The sequence below is a fragment of the Hippocampus bargibanti genome, unplaced genomic scaffold (assembly GCF_051943395.1).
Source record: "Hippocampus bargibanti isolate YZ-2025 unplaced genomic scaffold, ASM5194339v1 Contig00139, whole genome shotgun sequence".
Classification (NCBI taxonomy): Eukaryota; Metazoa; Chordata; class Actinopteri; order Syngnathiformes; family Syngnathidae; genus Hippocampus; species Hippocampus bargibanti.
In genome coordinates this window covers 63,423-79,023 of record NW_028297012.1, presented here as the reverse complement: position 1 = coordinate 79,023, position 15,601 = coordinate 63,423, and the positions used below count along the sequence as shown (strand labels likewise).

Here is a 15,601-nt window from a genome sequence, read left to right as displayed (position 1 = left end):
AAGCCTAGGTGTCATTCTTGACAGCGCACATCTTTCCCTCCCATCTAAATAACTGAACCCGGCCACCGATCAATATCAATCGTCTTCGCCCCTCTCACCCTACACCACTGCTATCCCGTTCTGTCTTGTCACCTCCCGGATTGCATATTGCAATTCACTTCTCTTTGGTGTCCCTCAGGAATTCTCCACAAACTTCAACTTATCCAAATTCTTCAGCCCGGATCACACCAGAACCTCATCCTTTCACCACATCACCCCCGTCCTCCAAGAGTCCACTGGCTCCCGGCAAATATAGAATCAACTTTAAAATTCTTCTTTATACATTTAAAGCGTCCATAACCCCCCCCCATATTACTGACCGCTTCAAATTTCTATTCCCTCCGTTCCCTCAGATCCCTTCCCCCCTCCACCTCTGTGTGCCCCCCACTCCCGTCTCAAAGACGGCTGACAGGCCTTCACTGCGCTGCCCCCAAACTTTGGAACTCACTTCCCCTAACATTCGAACATTGATTCTCTTCCACCTTCAAGTCCCATCCAAAACCCACCTATTTAAAATTGCATTTTCGTTTAGCTCCTCTCTTGTTTCTAATTATAAGTATTTTATTTATTGCTTCTATTTTGATTGTATTTTATTTATTAAGTCTTATTTGTCTTGACTGTAAAGTGTCCTTAAAGCTTTGAAACGTTTAAAATGTAATTATTATTATTATTATTATTATTATTATTATTATTATTATTATTATTATTGTTGTTGTTGTTTTTGTTGTTGTTATTAATAATACATTATTATTATTTTATTAATTATTATTATAATAATAATAATAATAATAATAATAAATAATAATAAAAAAAATAATATTAATATTAAATAAAATAATAGGATCTTAAAATAACTCTAAAATGTAAGAGAGCCATGAAGGGATGCCAATAAGGGCTTGTGTCCCGCTTCAAATCAGTTAAAGGCAAGCGGCAGCATTCAGACCCGGAGACGCTTTAGGAGGTTGGCTTTCTCTAAAGAAATGCATTATGTATCCCGGGGGGACAAAAAAGAATTACAAAGTACTCATAAAGGTGGGGTTTACTTCAATGAATTACTAAATCGGACTTGTGCTCAGCAGACCCTCCCAGGAAGCGTGCGGACTCACCAATTCTTAGCCTCGTGGGAAGCGGCGACCAGAGAGGAAGTCAATGGAGGTGCTTAGCGTCACAGAGGGAGGATCACCCGTCCCGGTGGCGAGCCATTACATGGCCATGACAAGGATGGTCAAAGGTAGGAACTAAACTTTTGACCTGAGACTTTCTTTTCACCTTCACAAAAGTTCTGAACTTTGCAATTTAAGATAAGATCTCCAGCACAATAAGAGTACTTTTATTAGTGCAACGTTTACTTTTCTAATCTCAAAAATACAATTATTTCCATTCTTTGATACTTAAAATTTCCTGAATTCCATCCAAAATAGTATAAAAACAAAGACGCTTTCCGGTCCTACCAATCCTATTAATTCAATACTGGGCACTTGTCTTTGTATTTTCAACTTTCCCAGCTTCACCAATCAGCAGGTTGTAAAGTTATTGTTGATAATCTTAGTCGTTATTTTTAAATTTCTTTATCATTATTATTAATTTAGTTTGATTGTAGCATTGCATGCTTGTTCTGTCGGATTTTTTTACAACAGCCTTTCTTTTGTCATTTTTCTTTTTTTTTCTCCACCCTCATTTTTAGCAAATCGTTTTCAGTAAAACCTTGGATATCCAAACCTAACTCCGCAAGGAAGAAAGGCATTCATCCATTTTACTTCCATTTGTTTGTTTTCGTGGCGTCCCCTTAACCCTTCTCTCTGAATTTCATGACTATTTTTCTGTAGTGAAAGGCTCATCAACAACTTAGCATTCTTATTGTACAGTATTGAGTTTTTTTCTGAATATGAACTCGGTGGAATTGATCATTTATAGCAAGGAAGAAACGACACTGCTTAGAATATCTTGTTTTTATTCTTTCACCCCCACCCCATCCCCATCCCCTTTCAATTGCTCTGGACTGCAAATTTCCCCATTTGGGACAAAAAATGTCACGGTTTTGCGAGGTGGTGATGGCGGGTTCGGACCCAAAAAGCAGGCAGGAAGCAGGAGGTTGTTTGACAAATTGTATAAAATAAAGTCGCAAACAAAATGTAAAACATCAAAATGATCTGTAAAAATCAAATCAACAGAAAACCCAATTAAAATCCGCCAAGGTTAAACAAACCATAAAAGCATGCTGAACCAAGCAGCAAACAAACAATGAATCGGCCCGGTACGTGCCAGGTGTTTTTAATTTATTATTATAACGACCACCCTCGGGCTGCCGGCAGGGTGACGTCGCAACCGCTTCGCCAATTGATGGGACACCAGCATTAGGTGCCGGGGCCCCCTTGGTCGCCAAAGAATGACAGTACCCCCTTCAAGGGGCTCTTCCGAAGTCCCAAATCCCAAAAGGTCCTGCCAGGGAACGGTCGGTGGAGAGGGCAATGCCTCTCCAGCACATGGGGGCCCGGTGATAAGGGACCGGCCGGGGTGGACGAAAGGGACGGTCGTCGTGGGCGTGAGTGCATCCCTCTCGACGTTCAGCGACGGCGCATGGCTCTGCTGGACGTCGAACCTGCCAGGCCAGAATGGCACCCCGTACGGTATGGGACCAAGGCGCAGCTGGACAAAAGTCAGGCTTCATGGCTTGCTACTGCCCCAAGCTTAAACCTGGGAGGGGTCGTCCACAGGGACCGCAACCTCGTAATAATCCCCATTGACGTTTATGTATGAAGTGTATAATTACCAATAGATTTGTGTGCAGGTTGAAGGTGCATCATTTTCAAAAAGAGGGGTATGAACTTTACGAAAGTAAAAGAAAATATGCAAGTATTGTGGGTTGTGTAAAATGAACCCCCAAGTTTTGTGATTCGTCAGATTTGCCTTACTTGGATTTGCCCTATGACCACCCTGAAATAATGCAAATAAATAATGTAGGGAGGATTGCTGGCAAATGTGTACAGTAATACCTCGGTTTACAAACCCCTTGGCTTACGAACTTTTCGGTTTACGAACGTTACATTTATGAAAATTTTCACCTTGGCATATGAACTTTACTTTGGCATACAAACTTTTTTCGTACACGGAGCTGCCTCAATGAATGATGTGTCGTTCGCGAACGAGCTTTTCTTCTAACAACAAAATGGCAGTGACATGTTTTTACATCTATTCACTGCCTCCAGTCTTCGGTTAAAGCCACGTGATTGGTCAAGAACGCAGCAGTGAGGGGGGGTGGTTTAAACATTAAAGAGAAAGGCAGACGACAGTGAGACAGTTTCAACTTTGATAGTTCAAAGGCAGAGTGTAGACTGCAAAGTTAATATATCCCATCAATCGGGCTCCACAAACAACCAGCACAAGCCATCTGTACACTTGATGCAAAAAGCTATCTTCTTCTTTTCCTTCGGCTTTTCCCTTCAAGGGGTCGCCACAGTGAATCAGTAACCTCCATCTTCAGAGGTATGATACGCATGTTTGTTTTGGCCCAGCTTTTACGTCGATGCCCTTCCTGACACAACCCTCTGTATATTTATCCGGGTTGGGACCGGCCCAGAGATTAATGTCCCTTTGTGGCTACAGAACAAGCACCGCACTCAGTAAAAGGGTCAAACACAAAATGGTCATGAAGCAAAAGCATAATCATAAAAAAGAACAATACTCACCGATGATATTCATCTGATCTTACCATGAAAGGCATGTCTTTCCCTATATTACATTACAAACAAGACTTCAAAGTCTACGTTTTACAGCTCATTGAATTATCTACTATTCACTCATTCACCACAGTGACCGAAGGCCATGATCAAATTCTATAATAATAATAATAATAAAAATAATAAGTAGGATTATAATTAAGGGTATGCGATTGCCTCGCAGTTCAGAGTTTCAGAGTTTAAATCTCAGCTCTACCTTTCTTGTGTCGGTACTCCGACTTCCCTCAACATTGCAGACTCATGCATGCTTACGTACCGTAATTGATGTGCTGTGAATGGATTTTTTTGTCAATACATTTCCCACAATTAGCTGGACAACATGTTGTCAAGAAGATTTTTTACCACACAGAAATAACAAAGTTCTGTTTTTTTGTTTGTTATTTTACACATCCAGTCCGTATGTGACTGATTTTCCTCGATTATCTTGCATTTTCCTGTGCTTCCCTCCTCAAAACCAACTTGTGAAAATTTTGAAAAGATTCTATTTTCTTACGAGATGAAGTAATTGCATGCATGTGCGTTGCATAAAATACATTTTCCGTTACAGATACTTATGTAAAACGAGTACCCCATTCAGCCTTAGTGTTTACCATTCTTTGCTGTTATGTCAGTGTATTATTATAATGATCATGATCATGATTATGATTATGATTATGATTATGATGATGATGATGATGATGATGATGATGATGATGATGATCAGAATCAGAATCAGAATCAGAATCATCTTTATTGCCAAGTATGTAGGACACACAAGGAATTTGTTTCCGGTAGAACACGCTGCACTAGTATCGTTGTCAAAAAAACTGCTAAGTGGCACTATACAGTTCCATTTTGGCTACTTTTGAAAGAGTTCAAAGAGTTAATGGCTTGGGGGAAGGAGCTGTTTAAATGTCTGCTGGATTTGGTGCGCATGGATCGGTAGCGCCTGCCTGAGGGGAGTAGCTGGAAAAGGTGGTGGGCAGGGTGCGGAGGGTCCAGTAGGATTTTCCGCGCCCTAGTTTGGATTCTTGCAGTGTGCAAGTCCTCGAGAGTGGGTAGGGCGGTGCCAATGATTTTTTCCGCCGTCCTAACTGTCCGTTGAAGTCGGATTTTGTCCATTTTTGTGGCGGTCCCGAACCAAACGGTGATGGAAGAACACAGGATGGATTCGATGATGATGATGATGATGATGATGATGATGATGATGATGATGATGATGATGATGATGATTATTATTATGATTATTATTATTATTATTATTATTATTATTATTATTATTATTATTATTATTGTGAGTATAGTTTTGCTTTTTTGAATGTTACTGTGCCGATGACCATTTTGTGTTTGTGAGCCTTTTACTGATCATCTTCATCTTTATTAAGTTCATAATAGGGTTGCTTGTTCTGTAGCAACAAGGGGACACAAGCTAGTGTCTTATTGTGCCGGTCCCAAGCCCATAATCAGAAGGGTTGTGTCAGGAAAGGCATCCGATGTAAAAGCTTGGCCAAAACAAACATGCGAATCAAACCTCTGAAGATGATCTTATGAATTGAATAATTAATGCCAGGTGACTTTCATTGTTTTGTGCACATGTGTAGGTCGCGGTCAATCAGTGGAGTATCCCCTGGTCTTTCTATCAGTCCACTCAGCAGTCCAAGGGTAAGCGTCTCTACTTGTTACCAATTGATCTCCATCATTGCAGCCACACTGACTTGCTACGTAGCCATGCCACCTTGTGCACATACATGCAGATACTTTATTGTACAGGTAATACAGGAACATTAGAACAATGTAAAAATATTCATCCATTTCAGTAGTTCAACTTAAAAGGTGAAATGAATACATTATTTAGGCTCATAACAGCCATTGCAAGACATTTCAAGATTTTATTTGTGAGAATTTTGATTTATTATGGCTTACAGCTTATGAGAACTGCAAAAATCAGAGATTCAAAAATTTACAAATGAAAACTCGTGGTCATTGAACCAGGCTTTTGGACTTTTAGCCGAGTGAGCATGCAGACGAATCCTGGATATGTACTTCAAGTGTCGTATTCCTCCGGTTAAGCTACTCCTGAACAAAAAATACCGCCAGAAACGTCTTACCTGGGCCAAAGAAAAAAAAGAACTGTTCTGTGGCTCAATGGTCCAAAGTGCTCTTTTCTAATGAAAGCAAATTCAGCATCTCCTTTGGAAATAAAGGTCCCGGAGTCTGGCGGAAGAAAGGAGAGGCCAACAACCCAAAATGCTTGAAGTCCAATGTGAAGTTTCCACAATCTGTTATGGTTTGAGCTGCCATGGTGTTGGTCCACTATTCTTTATAAAGTCCAGAATCAATGAAGCCAGGTATCAAAATATTTTAGAGCACTTCATGCTTCCTTCGGCAGATCAGCTCTTTGGAGATGCTGATTTAATTTTCCAACAGGTCTCCGCACCCGCTCACTTGGCCAAAAGTACCAAAGGCTGGGTCAGACCATGGGATTCCTGTGCTTGATTGGCCAACAAACTCACCTGACCTCAATCCTCAATCCTCAATCCCATTGAAAATTGTGGTCCATCGTCAAGAGGAAGATGAGAAACATGAGACCGATCAATGCAAAAGAGCTGAAGGCCGCTATTGAAACATGCTGCTTTTCCATAACACCTAAAGAGTGCCACATGCTGATATCAAACATGCCACGCAACATTGAAGCAGTAATTCAGGCAAATGGGCACCCAACCACGTACTGAGTACTTAAAATAATTATACATTTATGATGGCTGACATTTCAATGATTTAAACTCATTTTTCTGTTAATTTCATGTGATGTTGAATTTTTTTAGACTGATTTTACGGTTTTCATAAGCTGTAAACCATAATAATAACAATTCGAACAAATAAAAGCTTGAAATATCTTGCAATGCATGTTATAAGTCTAAATAATATATTTATTTCACTTTTTAAGTTGAATTACTGAATGACTTAAATTACCTTAAATTACTTAAAATAACATGATTAATTTTCTGAGTATTACATGTACGTAGGTCACTCATCATCAGCTCAATCAAGTTTGATTTGCTTTCGCGGGCCGAATAAAATGACGTGGAAGGCCAGATTTGACCCCTCGGCATTGACTTTGACACCGATGCACTTGACTGAAGTCTGTACTAAAAATACAATACAATACAGCTTTATTTAGATAGTGCCTTCACACCAGCTGCGGCTGTAATTAAGCGCTTAACAGATTATTTTTTAAACACCATGTCCAAGAAATGTGAATATTGATCCTTATATACAATCCAAAATGCTTCTCGGTGCACCTTACATTGTGGGAAATATGGTATTTAAGGCTTGCTGTTTTCTTTCATTTTCACATGCACAGACATATACTTGGTCTGTGAAAAACCATTTGTGGTAAAGTGGCTGGCAAACATCTTTTATAATGTTGCCACAAGAACAAACTGAATGGTTATATCAGACTGTAGCAAATAAGTGATTGACCGTCATGTGATGAGCACATTGGCATTGATAAATGATGAGTGTGGGTCAGGGGGAAAGGGGTGCCAATAGAAATGAGACCTTTTCGAAGCTATGCTTTGTTAAAATTACAGTGATACCTCGGTTTACAAACCCCTTTGCTTACGAACTGTTCGGTTTACAAACGTTAAATTCATGAAAATTTTACCTTGGCATATAAACTATTTTACGGGATACACACGGAGCTGCCAAAATGAGTGATGTGTCGTTCGCGAATGAGCCCGTTCTCCTAAAAGAAAATGGCAGCCGGCTTGTTTTGGTCTTCTATTCCCCGCCCCCAGTCGTCGGTTAAAGCCGCATAATTGGTCAAGAACGTAGCAGTGAGGGGAGGTGGTTTAAAAATCAAAGAGACAGGCAGACTACAGAGAGAGAGGTCTGTGTAAGCTCTCAGTCGTACAGGAGTGGTCCATCGATGAGAAGGTTTCTTCAGCCGTCATCTGTACAAAAGTGAAGGTTTCGGACGTTTCGCCTCCTATCCAAGAGGCTTCGTCAGCGAACTAAAGTCTGACTGGTCGTATCGGCCCCATATATATAACCCTAATGTCCAGACCTGGTGGCGCCGGACACAGCTATGATAGGTCCCTACTCTCAGGTTGGGGGGGGCGCGGGACCCCCCCCCCCTGTGGCCCCACTGATTGTTCCTACATTCCTGACTAACGATTGGCCTATTACCCCCACTCCCCCCGGTATCACCTCATCAGCATAACGACCCTCATCAGCATTGCGAAAGTTGCCTAACCTGTTTTGCCTGAGCAGGCTATTGTATGAACGATCCAAATTGAACCTCACACCACCAGACCGGTTTAATGAAGGATTTTGTTGTTTTATAAGAATCGCCTCTTTTACCCCCCTTTCAAACCATCTATGTTCTTTCGCTAAGATTTTAACCTCATTGTCGTCAAATGAGTGGTTGCTAAGAGTGACAAAATGGATTGAAAACAGTGAAATTTGGACTTGTTTCAACTTTGATTGGTCAAAGGCAGAGTGTAGACTTCAAGGTTAAAATTCCCATCAATCAGGCTCCACAAATCAATTTTCAGTTCAATTTGAAATGAAAAGACAAGCAAGGGAACCAGCTATTAATGATGTTTCTAGTGTGTCTGCTTGCATATGTTGCTGTTGCTATATCACAACTTCCAAGATGTACCACCCAGAGCTCATTGAGACACTATGCAATCATGCATCAACGACCATCACAAAGGTAAATAAACCGACTTTATTTTACATTACAGTTTATTTATTTAATTATAATACCATATCACATTTATTATACATACAATAGGCTATATTTTGTGTAGTTTTAAGGCTTAGAAAATTATGGGGACCAGTGAACGGATTATTCTCATTTTAATAGTTTCCTATGGTAAATTAATTTTTGGAATACACACTTTTCGCCTTACACACTCTGTCTGGGAACCAATTAAGTTCGTAAGCCAAGGTATTACTGTATTCAGAGGGATTAGAGTCTTGGGAATTGTATTTTTTTTAAATGATGGTAAGATAATAAAAATCTACACCCGTAACGGTTGGATTGAAAAATAACCAAAAATTTAGTTCAAAAAACAAGGCAGAGATAATTCCAACTTTATGAGCGATTCATTGAACCTACAAAGAAAAACCAAGCCCAAAAAGTTGCGTGATTTATTCATTTGACACAATAAGTAAACACTAAAGTTCAATCTGTCTGTTTTTCGTTCTTTTTTTTTTTTTGTTAACCTAATTTGAGTTAATTTTGACCTAGCAGGTCAAAGGGTCATATAAATCCATAAAATCGGTCAAGTGAGTGGAAACTCAGGTCTGCTGTTATGATTTCGGTGAATCTCCGCTCTTAATGCATCATGAATGCTGCACTGCTGCCTAATGATTGGCTGATAAACACTTTGCTAATCGCATGTTCTGTTTTTTTTTCTTTCTTGCACTCTCACCACTTCCTGCCTGCTCCACTTCTCAAAACACGCCTTGTTTTGCCATTCCCTGCTGTGTTTTATTCATGTTTATGAACTATTGGGCGATGGTGATGCCGCACTTACTCTTGGCTGACTCTGTTGTCATGTTCACTGATGCATGACAAATCACAGCCCAACAGGCGTTTTTTCATCCCACCCCAGTCCCCAGACCTGTGTCAGTCCCCCAATTGCAGCCCCACCCATTCACTTGAGGTCCGCCTTAATGGAGTAGGCGCTCGCACACCCAACTCCTTCCAGCCCAAGAGAGGGTCTCCCCAAATGCACCCTCAAACTCAGACCCTCCCTGCCAAACCCAAATTGTCTGCAAAACCTCTGCTGACAACCAGATCCAACCCACCGTCCAACACAGCTCAGACTTCCTGTACTCTCAAGTCTAAGCCCTCGACACCCAGCCAGCCTTTAGCATCCTGCACCCCCAACAGCCCCCATGTGAGGTGCCAACCCCCACTTAGCATCCCCCTAAAGCTCTCCATTCCCCTTTCTCCTATGCCACCTATGTCACCCCTGCGGCACCATCACCTGCACCCTGATCACAATGGCAAATCTTTCCCCAACTCGCAGGTTACCCCCCATCCTTCCCCCAAAGAAAGCCCTCTCCCCACTCCCAAAGGCACCCCGGTGCACACGCCCAAGGATAGCCCAACCGGCACACCTAGGCCAACACCTCCACCCAGCCCCTCGATCGGGGGAATGCCCTGGAGGACGCGCCTCAACTCAATTAAAAACAGCTTCCTGGGCTCCCCTCGTTTCCATCGCAGGAAAATGCAAGGTAAAGGTCGGGCAGGGTTGAGATCGGGTCATTATATATGTACGGTATGCAAGACAGCAATATCAATTTACTGATCTAATAGTAACTGTAACCCAAACATGAAAGTGACATGACTTAATAAGATATACAATGGATGATGTGGTGATAAAAAGTACAATTTTATTTGTATACATACAAAATCTATGGGTAAAAACTGAGATGTGCTTGTCTGAGATGATTCATTACCAACGCTTATCGCATCGCTTTTAACTGACGCCAATTCGTTGTCACAATGTGTTGTTCACACACAGTTGTACATGACAAAATAACACCTATGGTTAGTGATAATGCAACAAAATACTTTTTCAATGCACATGATGATGTTCTTTCAACAACACAAACACTCAAAGGGGAGTAAAAGAAGCTATTTTTGTAAAACAGCAAAATCCTTCACTAAATTTCTCCACTGTGAGACTACTAAAGGCATATCCAATCCAATCCAATCCAATAAATCGGCATGGTGGGGGTTCAATTTGGATCGTTCGTACAACAGACTTCTTAGGCAAAAAAAATCCAATGTAAAAAACGTGCCCTGGTTCAAAAAAGGTTGAAAAACACGGGTTTATTCAATACATTGTAAAAATGAAGATTGCATTGGTGAGACATTGGGGAGACTAAACAAATTCTTAAAAAAATAGTTTGTCAACATCGCAGGGATAATACTAGTGGGCCTCAATCTGCAATACATATGCACCTGAAAGCTAGCAACCACTCATTAGGTTAAAATCTTAGCGAAACATAATAGATGGTTTGAAAGGGGAGTAAAAAAAACAGCAAAACCCTTCACTAAATCGCCATGGTGGTGTGAGATTAAATTTGGATCGTGCTTACAACAGGCTTAGTTCATAGGCTTAGTTATGCTGATGAGGTGATACCAGTGCAAATGGGGCATTCAGGTCAGTCGTAGACCTCATACTCAGGCAGGACCATAGAAGTAATCAGTCAGGACAATAGAAATAATCAGTGTAGCCGCAGGGAGTAGTCCTCTGCTACCAGTATAAGACTTTAGTTCGCTGACGCGGCCTCTTGGATAAAAAGTGAAACGTCCGACACCTTCAAACAACTACAGATGACGGCTGAAGAAACCTTTTCATCGAAACACTCATTTTGTATTATTTTGAGAAAATAATTTCATTGACCCAGATCTTCAAAACAGACAGCTCATAATATTTTTGGGTGTTAAATCAATTAGTTCATTAGCACATCAGCCTCACAATTCAGAAGTTGCGAATTTGAATTCTCGCGTGGACTTCCCATATTCTCACAGATATTTTGTGGGTTTTCTCCTCACATTCCAAAAACATGGATGTTGAGTTCGCTGAAGACTCGAAATTGTCCTTTGGTGTGAATTGTTCTCGGTCTATTCTTGGTGTTCCCTGTAATTAATAGGTGACCAGATCAGGGTGTTGCCTTGTCTATAGCTACAAGTCAGCCGGAATACACTTCAGCATGCTGTACATGCAGCCCCAATTGGGAAAACTGAATGTAGAAGGACAACCGACACCATTTTTTGTTTCCTAACTGACATCTGAAAAATGTTTTATAGCATCTAAAATACCCGAAACATGCAGGATGATATTTTTGTCAAACGCAAAACACCAATAAAAATGACTTAAAGTTGCCCAAAACTGCCACTAATGGCTCAAAACTGGAGAGATTCAGAAAGTCCCGCTCCCAGTTAGTGTCGATCATCAGGATACCCCTTCACAAACTGCCTTGCTCCCAAATCAAAACAATGGCCTCAGAGAGTTCAGATTCAGAAAAAAAGATCATTTCTTGTTACTCATCCAGTTATGAATATGATTCAAATAGTTCTGAAGAGTAAAGCATAAGTGTTTGCGATTGATTAAAGAAGTCCTTCCATATCAATTCAAACCGTGTAAGCAAAGCGACAAAACTGGTGAAGGACACGACATATGAAGCATATATGAATCTCCGTGAATAAGCAATATTGCATCAACGTGGGTGATATGTGACATAGAAGGACATGAATAACAAATAATATGCTACAAGATGTAAACATCAATGCAGATTGTTTAATGGTTGTCCATGCAAAATGGTGTTTAAACTTTCAAGATGAAGAGTTACAAACTTATGTATGAATGACAGCTGTTCACTCCGGTTAGCTCCTCGTTGCAGCAGCTGAATTTTTGTCTGATTGGTTTGCTCCACTATTATGACGATTGCTCTCTTTCACCACTGGAAGCAACTTTCTACCCATTGTCAGGCTGAGAGGGTGACGGCAGTTATCCAAGCGGGGATTCACACACTCCGGGCAGCTCCTCGGCTGGCGCCATACTGCCCTGTTCCGTTGGAAATGGCTGGTTTGTCCGCTGGGAATTTGTGTAAACTTACAACTTCTTTATGTGTGTTACCGCAATTGGCTGCCACACAACAATTCACCATCGCATTATTTATGTAGTTTTCCTTCTAATTTCATGATCAACACAGTGTTTTCAAAGTAAACAAAGTACCCAAAATGCACTTTGTATCGCTTTCTCGGTCAGGGGCGTACCAACTGCGATGTCACTTCCGGCATTGTCATCAATTCGAAAACAATACTTCATGAAAATTCAGCAGTTTTAAAACAGAAAATATAGCTACATGCGGAATGTGGAATCTGTGGATTCTTTGTAAAAGGCGGTCAGTAGAAGTCATTTGAAGTGATTTTACAAATTATGGACACAACTTGTCTGGGGTGTCGGTTGTCTTTTAAGTTAAAGTTAAAAAAAAAGTTAAAGTGATGCTATATTTAGTAATACTAATATTATCTCAAGGCATTTGGCTCTAAAAAATATTTCATACTTTCATCACAATTTGGATAAAAGCTCTACAAACACAAATGCATATACACCTCCCCCACCATGTCCCAAATGCTGCACACACACACACACACACACACACACACACACACACACACACACACACACACACACACACACACACACACACACACACACACACACACACACACACACACACACACACACAAAACCATTCAAATGTCTCCTGACCAACTTCTTGCATGTGCAATGCCCACACAGGAAGACTTGTCCAGTCTCACGCCGGACTCTTCTCCAGAGTGAGTAACACACCAGTATACTTTCGGATTCTCCAGTATCACCAAACACTTGGAAAATTGTTTTTTTGTTTTTGTTTCTTTCTTTGTTCGTTTGTTTTTGGTTGTTTTTTTTTTTGGGAGGTTGGGGGATGAAGAATGAAAACCTTTGAAATATGATTTTTTTTTGATTGTATGATTGGGTATTTGTCTAAACTCAAGCAAATAATAAAACTTACAGAAGTTATGTCGTTTCAAAAAGTCGTGTTAACTGCAGAAGCATATTTTATTGATGAGACCTGCTTTCTAAGCTTCACTTTTGATCTCATCTGTCTCATATCCCTGTAGACTTGCAAAAAAGGCATGGTTTGGTAACTTCATCAACATGGAGAAGGAGGAGCAGATTTTCATTGTGATCAAAGATAAACCTCTCAGCTCCATAAAGGCAGACATCGTCCACGCTTTCCTCTCTGTAGGTCTCTTTTTCTCTCTTCTCAATAAATCCGCTTGAAAAGTACTGATATTAGGGTGGCCCAGTAGCCGAGTGGTTAGCACACCGGCTCCACAGTGCAGAGGTCCCGGTCCAGCCTCCCTGTGTGGAGTTTGCATGTTCTCCCCGGACCCGCGTGGGTTTTCTCCGGGTCCTCCGGTTTCCTCCCACACTCCAAAAACATGCATGGCAGGCAGATTGACCACTCCAAATTGTCCCTAGGTGCGAGTGTGAGAGTGACTGTTGTATGTCTTTGTGTGCCCTGCGATTGGCTGGCAACCAAATCAGGGTGTCCCCAGCCTAGTGCCCGAAGACAGCTGAGGTAGGCTCCAGCAACCCCCGCGACCCTAATGAGGAATAAGCGGTACGGAAAATGAGATGAGATGAGAAGTACTGATATTTACATCATAATGTTTGCTTAAGAAGATGACATGTTTGCTTTAAATCCACGAGGTAGCGGTGTAACAAAGTGGCAAAGCTGACTTGAAGATCTGTCAGAACCAATGCAGAAAATACAGTGAAACTCCTCTAAAACAAAATGATGTTTGCAGCAAGATATTTTTCACAATAGAAGATATTTTTCACGATAGTAAATTTTATCTCTGATGTAAACAAACACACACACTTGCACATGCCCACACGTGCGCGCTCACACGCACACACACATATGTTTTCAGGATTTACAAAATGTTCTGGTCAACAAATTAAGTTATTTGCTGGTCAGACACGTTTAGAGGCGAGATTTTATATCCATTAAAGATAACGTCTGTGTAAGCTCTGAGTCGCACAGGAGTGGTCCATCGATAAAAAATGTTTCTTCAGCCGTCATCTGTACTTTTTTGAAGGTATCGGACATTCCGCTTCTTATCCAAGGAACTTTGTCAGCAAACCAAAGTCTTATTGGTAGTTTCGGCCCTATATATATCCCTACTGTCCAGATGTGGTGGTGCCGGACTATGCTATGATAGGTCCCTGCTCTCAGGTTGGGGGGAGCAGAGGACTAATCCCTGCGGCTCCACTGATGGCTTCTACTGTCCTGACTAACGAATGGCCTGATTGCCCAATTCGCCCTGGTATCACCTCATCATGATGACTATGTTGCCTAAGCAGTCTATAGTACGAATGATCCGAATTTAACCTCACCCCACAATTACGGTTAAGGGAAGGATTTTGCTATTTTATGAAAATAGCTTATTTTACTCCTCTTTCAAACCATCTATTGTCTTTCGCTAAGATTTTAACCTCATTGTCGTCAAATGAGTGGTTGGTAGCTTTTAGGTGCATATGTACTGCCGATTGAGGCCCACCAGTATTATCCCAGCGATGTTGATAAAGTATTTTTATGAGAATTTGTTTAGTCTCCCCAATGTATAGCTCTTTACAATTTTCATTATTACAATGTATAGAATATACTACATTACTTTGTTTTTCATTTGGCAGCCTGTATTTTGGATGCACTATTTTTTGCCTTAAACTGTTTAGCAGTTTGAAATAAGTAGGAATTTTGTGTTGCCAAATGACTCTGTAGTTTTTCAGAAACTCCTGCAATGTAAGGTACTGCTACTCCTCTCTTTTTTGTATCTTCAGAATTGTTGTTTCATTTCTTATTCTTTCCTTTTGATATTTGTTAATAGACCACTGAGGGTAACCACAGTTTGTGAGTGCTCTCCTGATATGTTTTGACTCCTTTTCACGACCTTCAATGCTTCTTGGTATTAGTTTAGCTCCTAGTTTGTGTTGTAGAGTGAGGTTACAATCGAAAAGTAAGTATTGGTCAGTGTGCGTAGCCTTCCTAAAGACTACTGTTTTAGCGCTCTGTCCTCTTTTATAATTACTTTACAATCCAAAAAGGCTAGTTGGTTCTCTTTAATGTCCAGCAGGACATTAAAGAGAACTAACGTTTGAAGTTTGAGATACATCATTCAGTCGTGCGTTGGGTTAGCAGCATAATGCTCTTCCGTAGCTGACGGATATGGTCTTGTTGAAATGGACGAGTTAATCAGT

The 15,601-nt window shown here is 40.8% G+C and overlaps 1 protein-coding gene across 7 annotated transcripts in view; it reads left to right on the top strand.

Moving 5' to 3' along the window:
* The first annotated feature begins 5,066 nt into the window (after positions 1 to 5,066).
* Positions 5,067 to 15,601, top strand: part of LOC148881250 (serine/threonine-protein kinase BRSK2-like) — a 32,583-nt gene continuing 22,048 nt past the window's right edge. For 5 of the 7 annotated variants that reach the window (XR_016114048.1, XM_088989398.1, XM_088989396.1 and 2 more), the window contains exons 1-3: positions 5,067 to 5,417; positions 9,353 to 10,010; positions 13,094 to 13,131. Coding sequence is in view for 6 of the 7 variants with exons in the window: in XM_088989398.1 (XP_088845524.1) it covers positions 5,319 to 5,417; positions 9,353 to 10,010; positions 13,094 to 13,131 (795 nt within the window). In the remaining variant the exon portion in view is untranslated. The other 2 variants (XM_088989400.1, XM_088989399.1) reach the window with 2 other exon arrangements.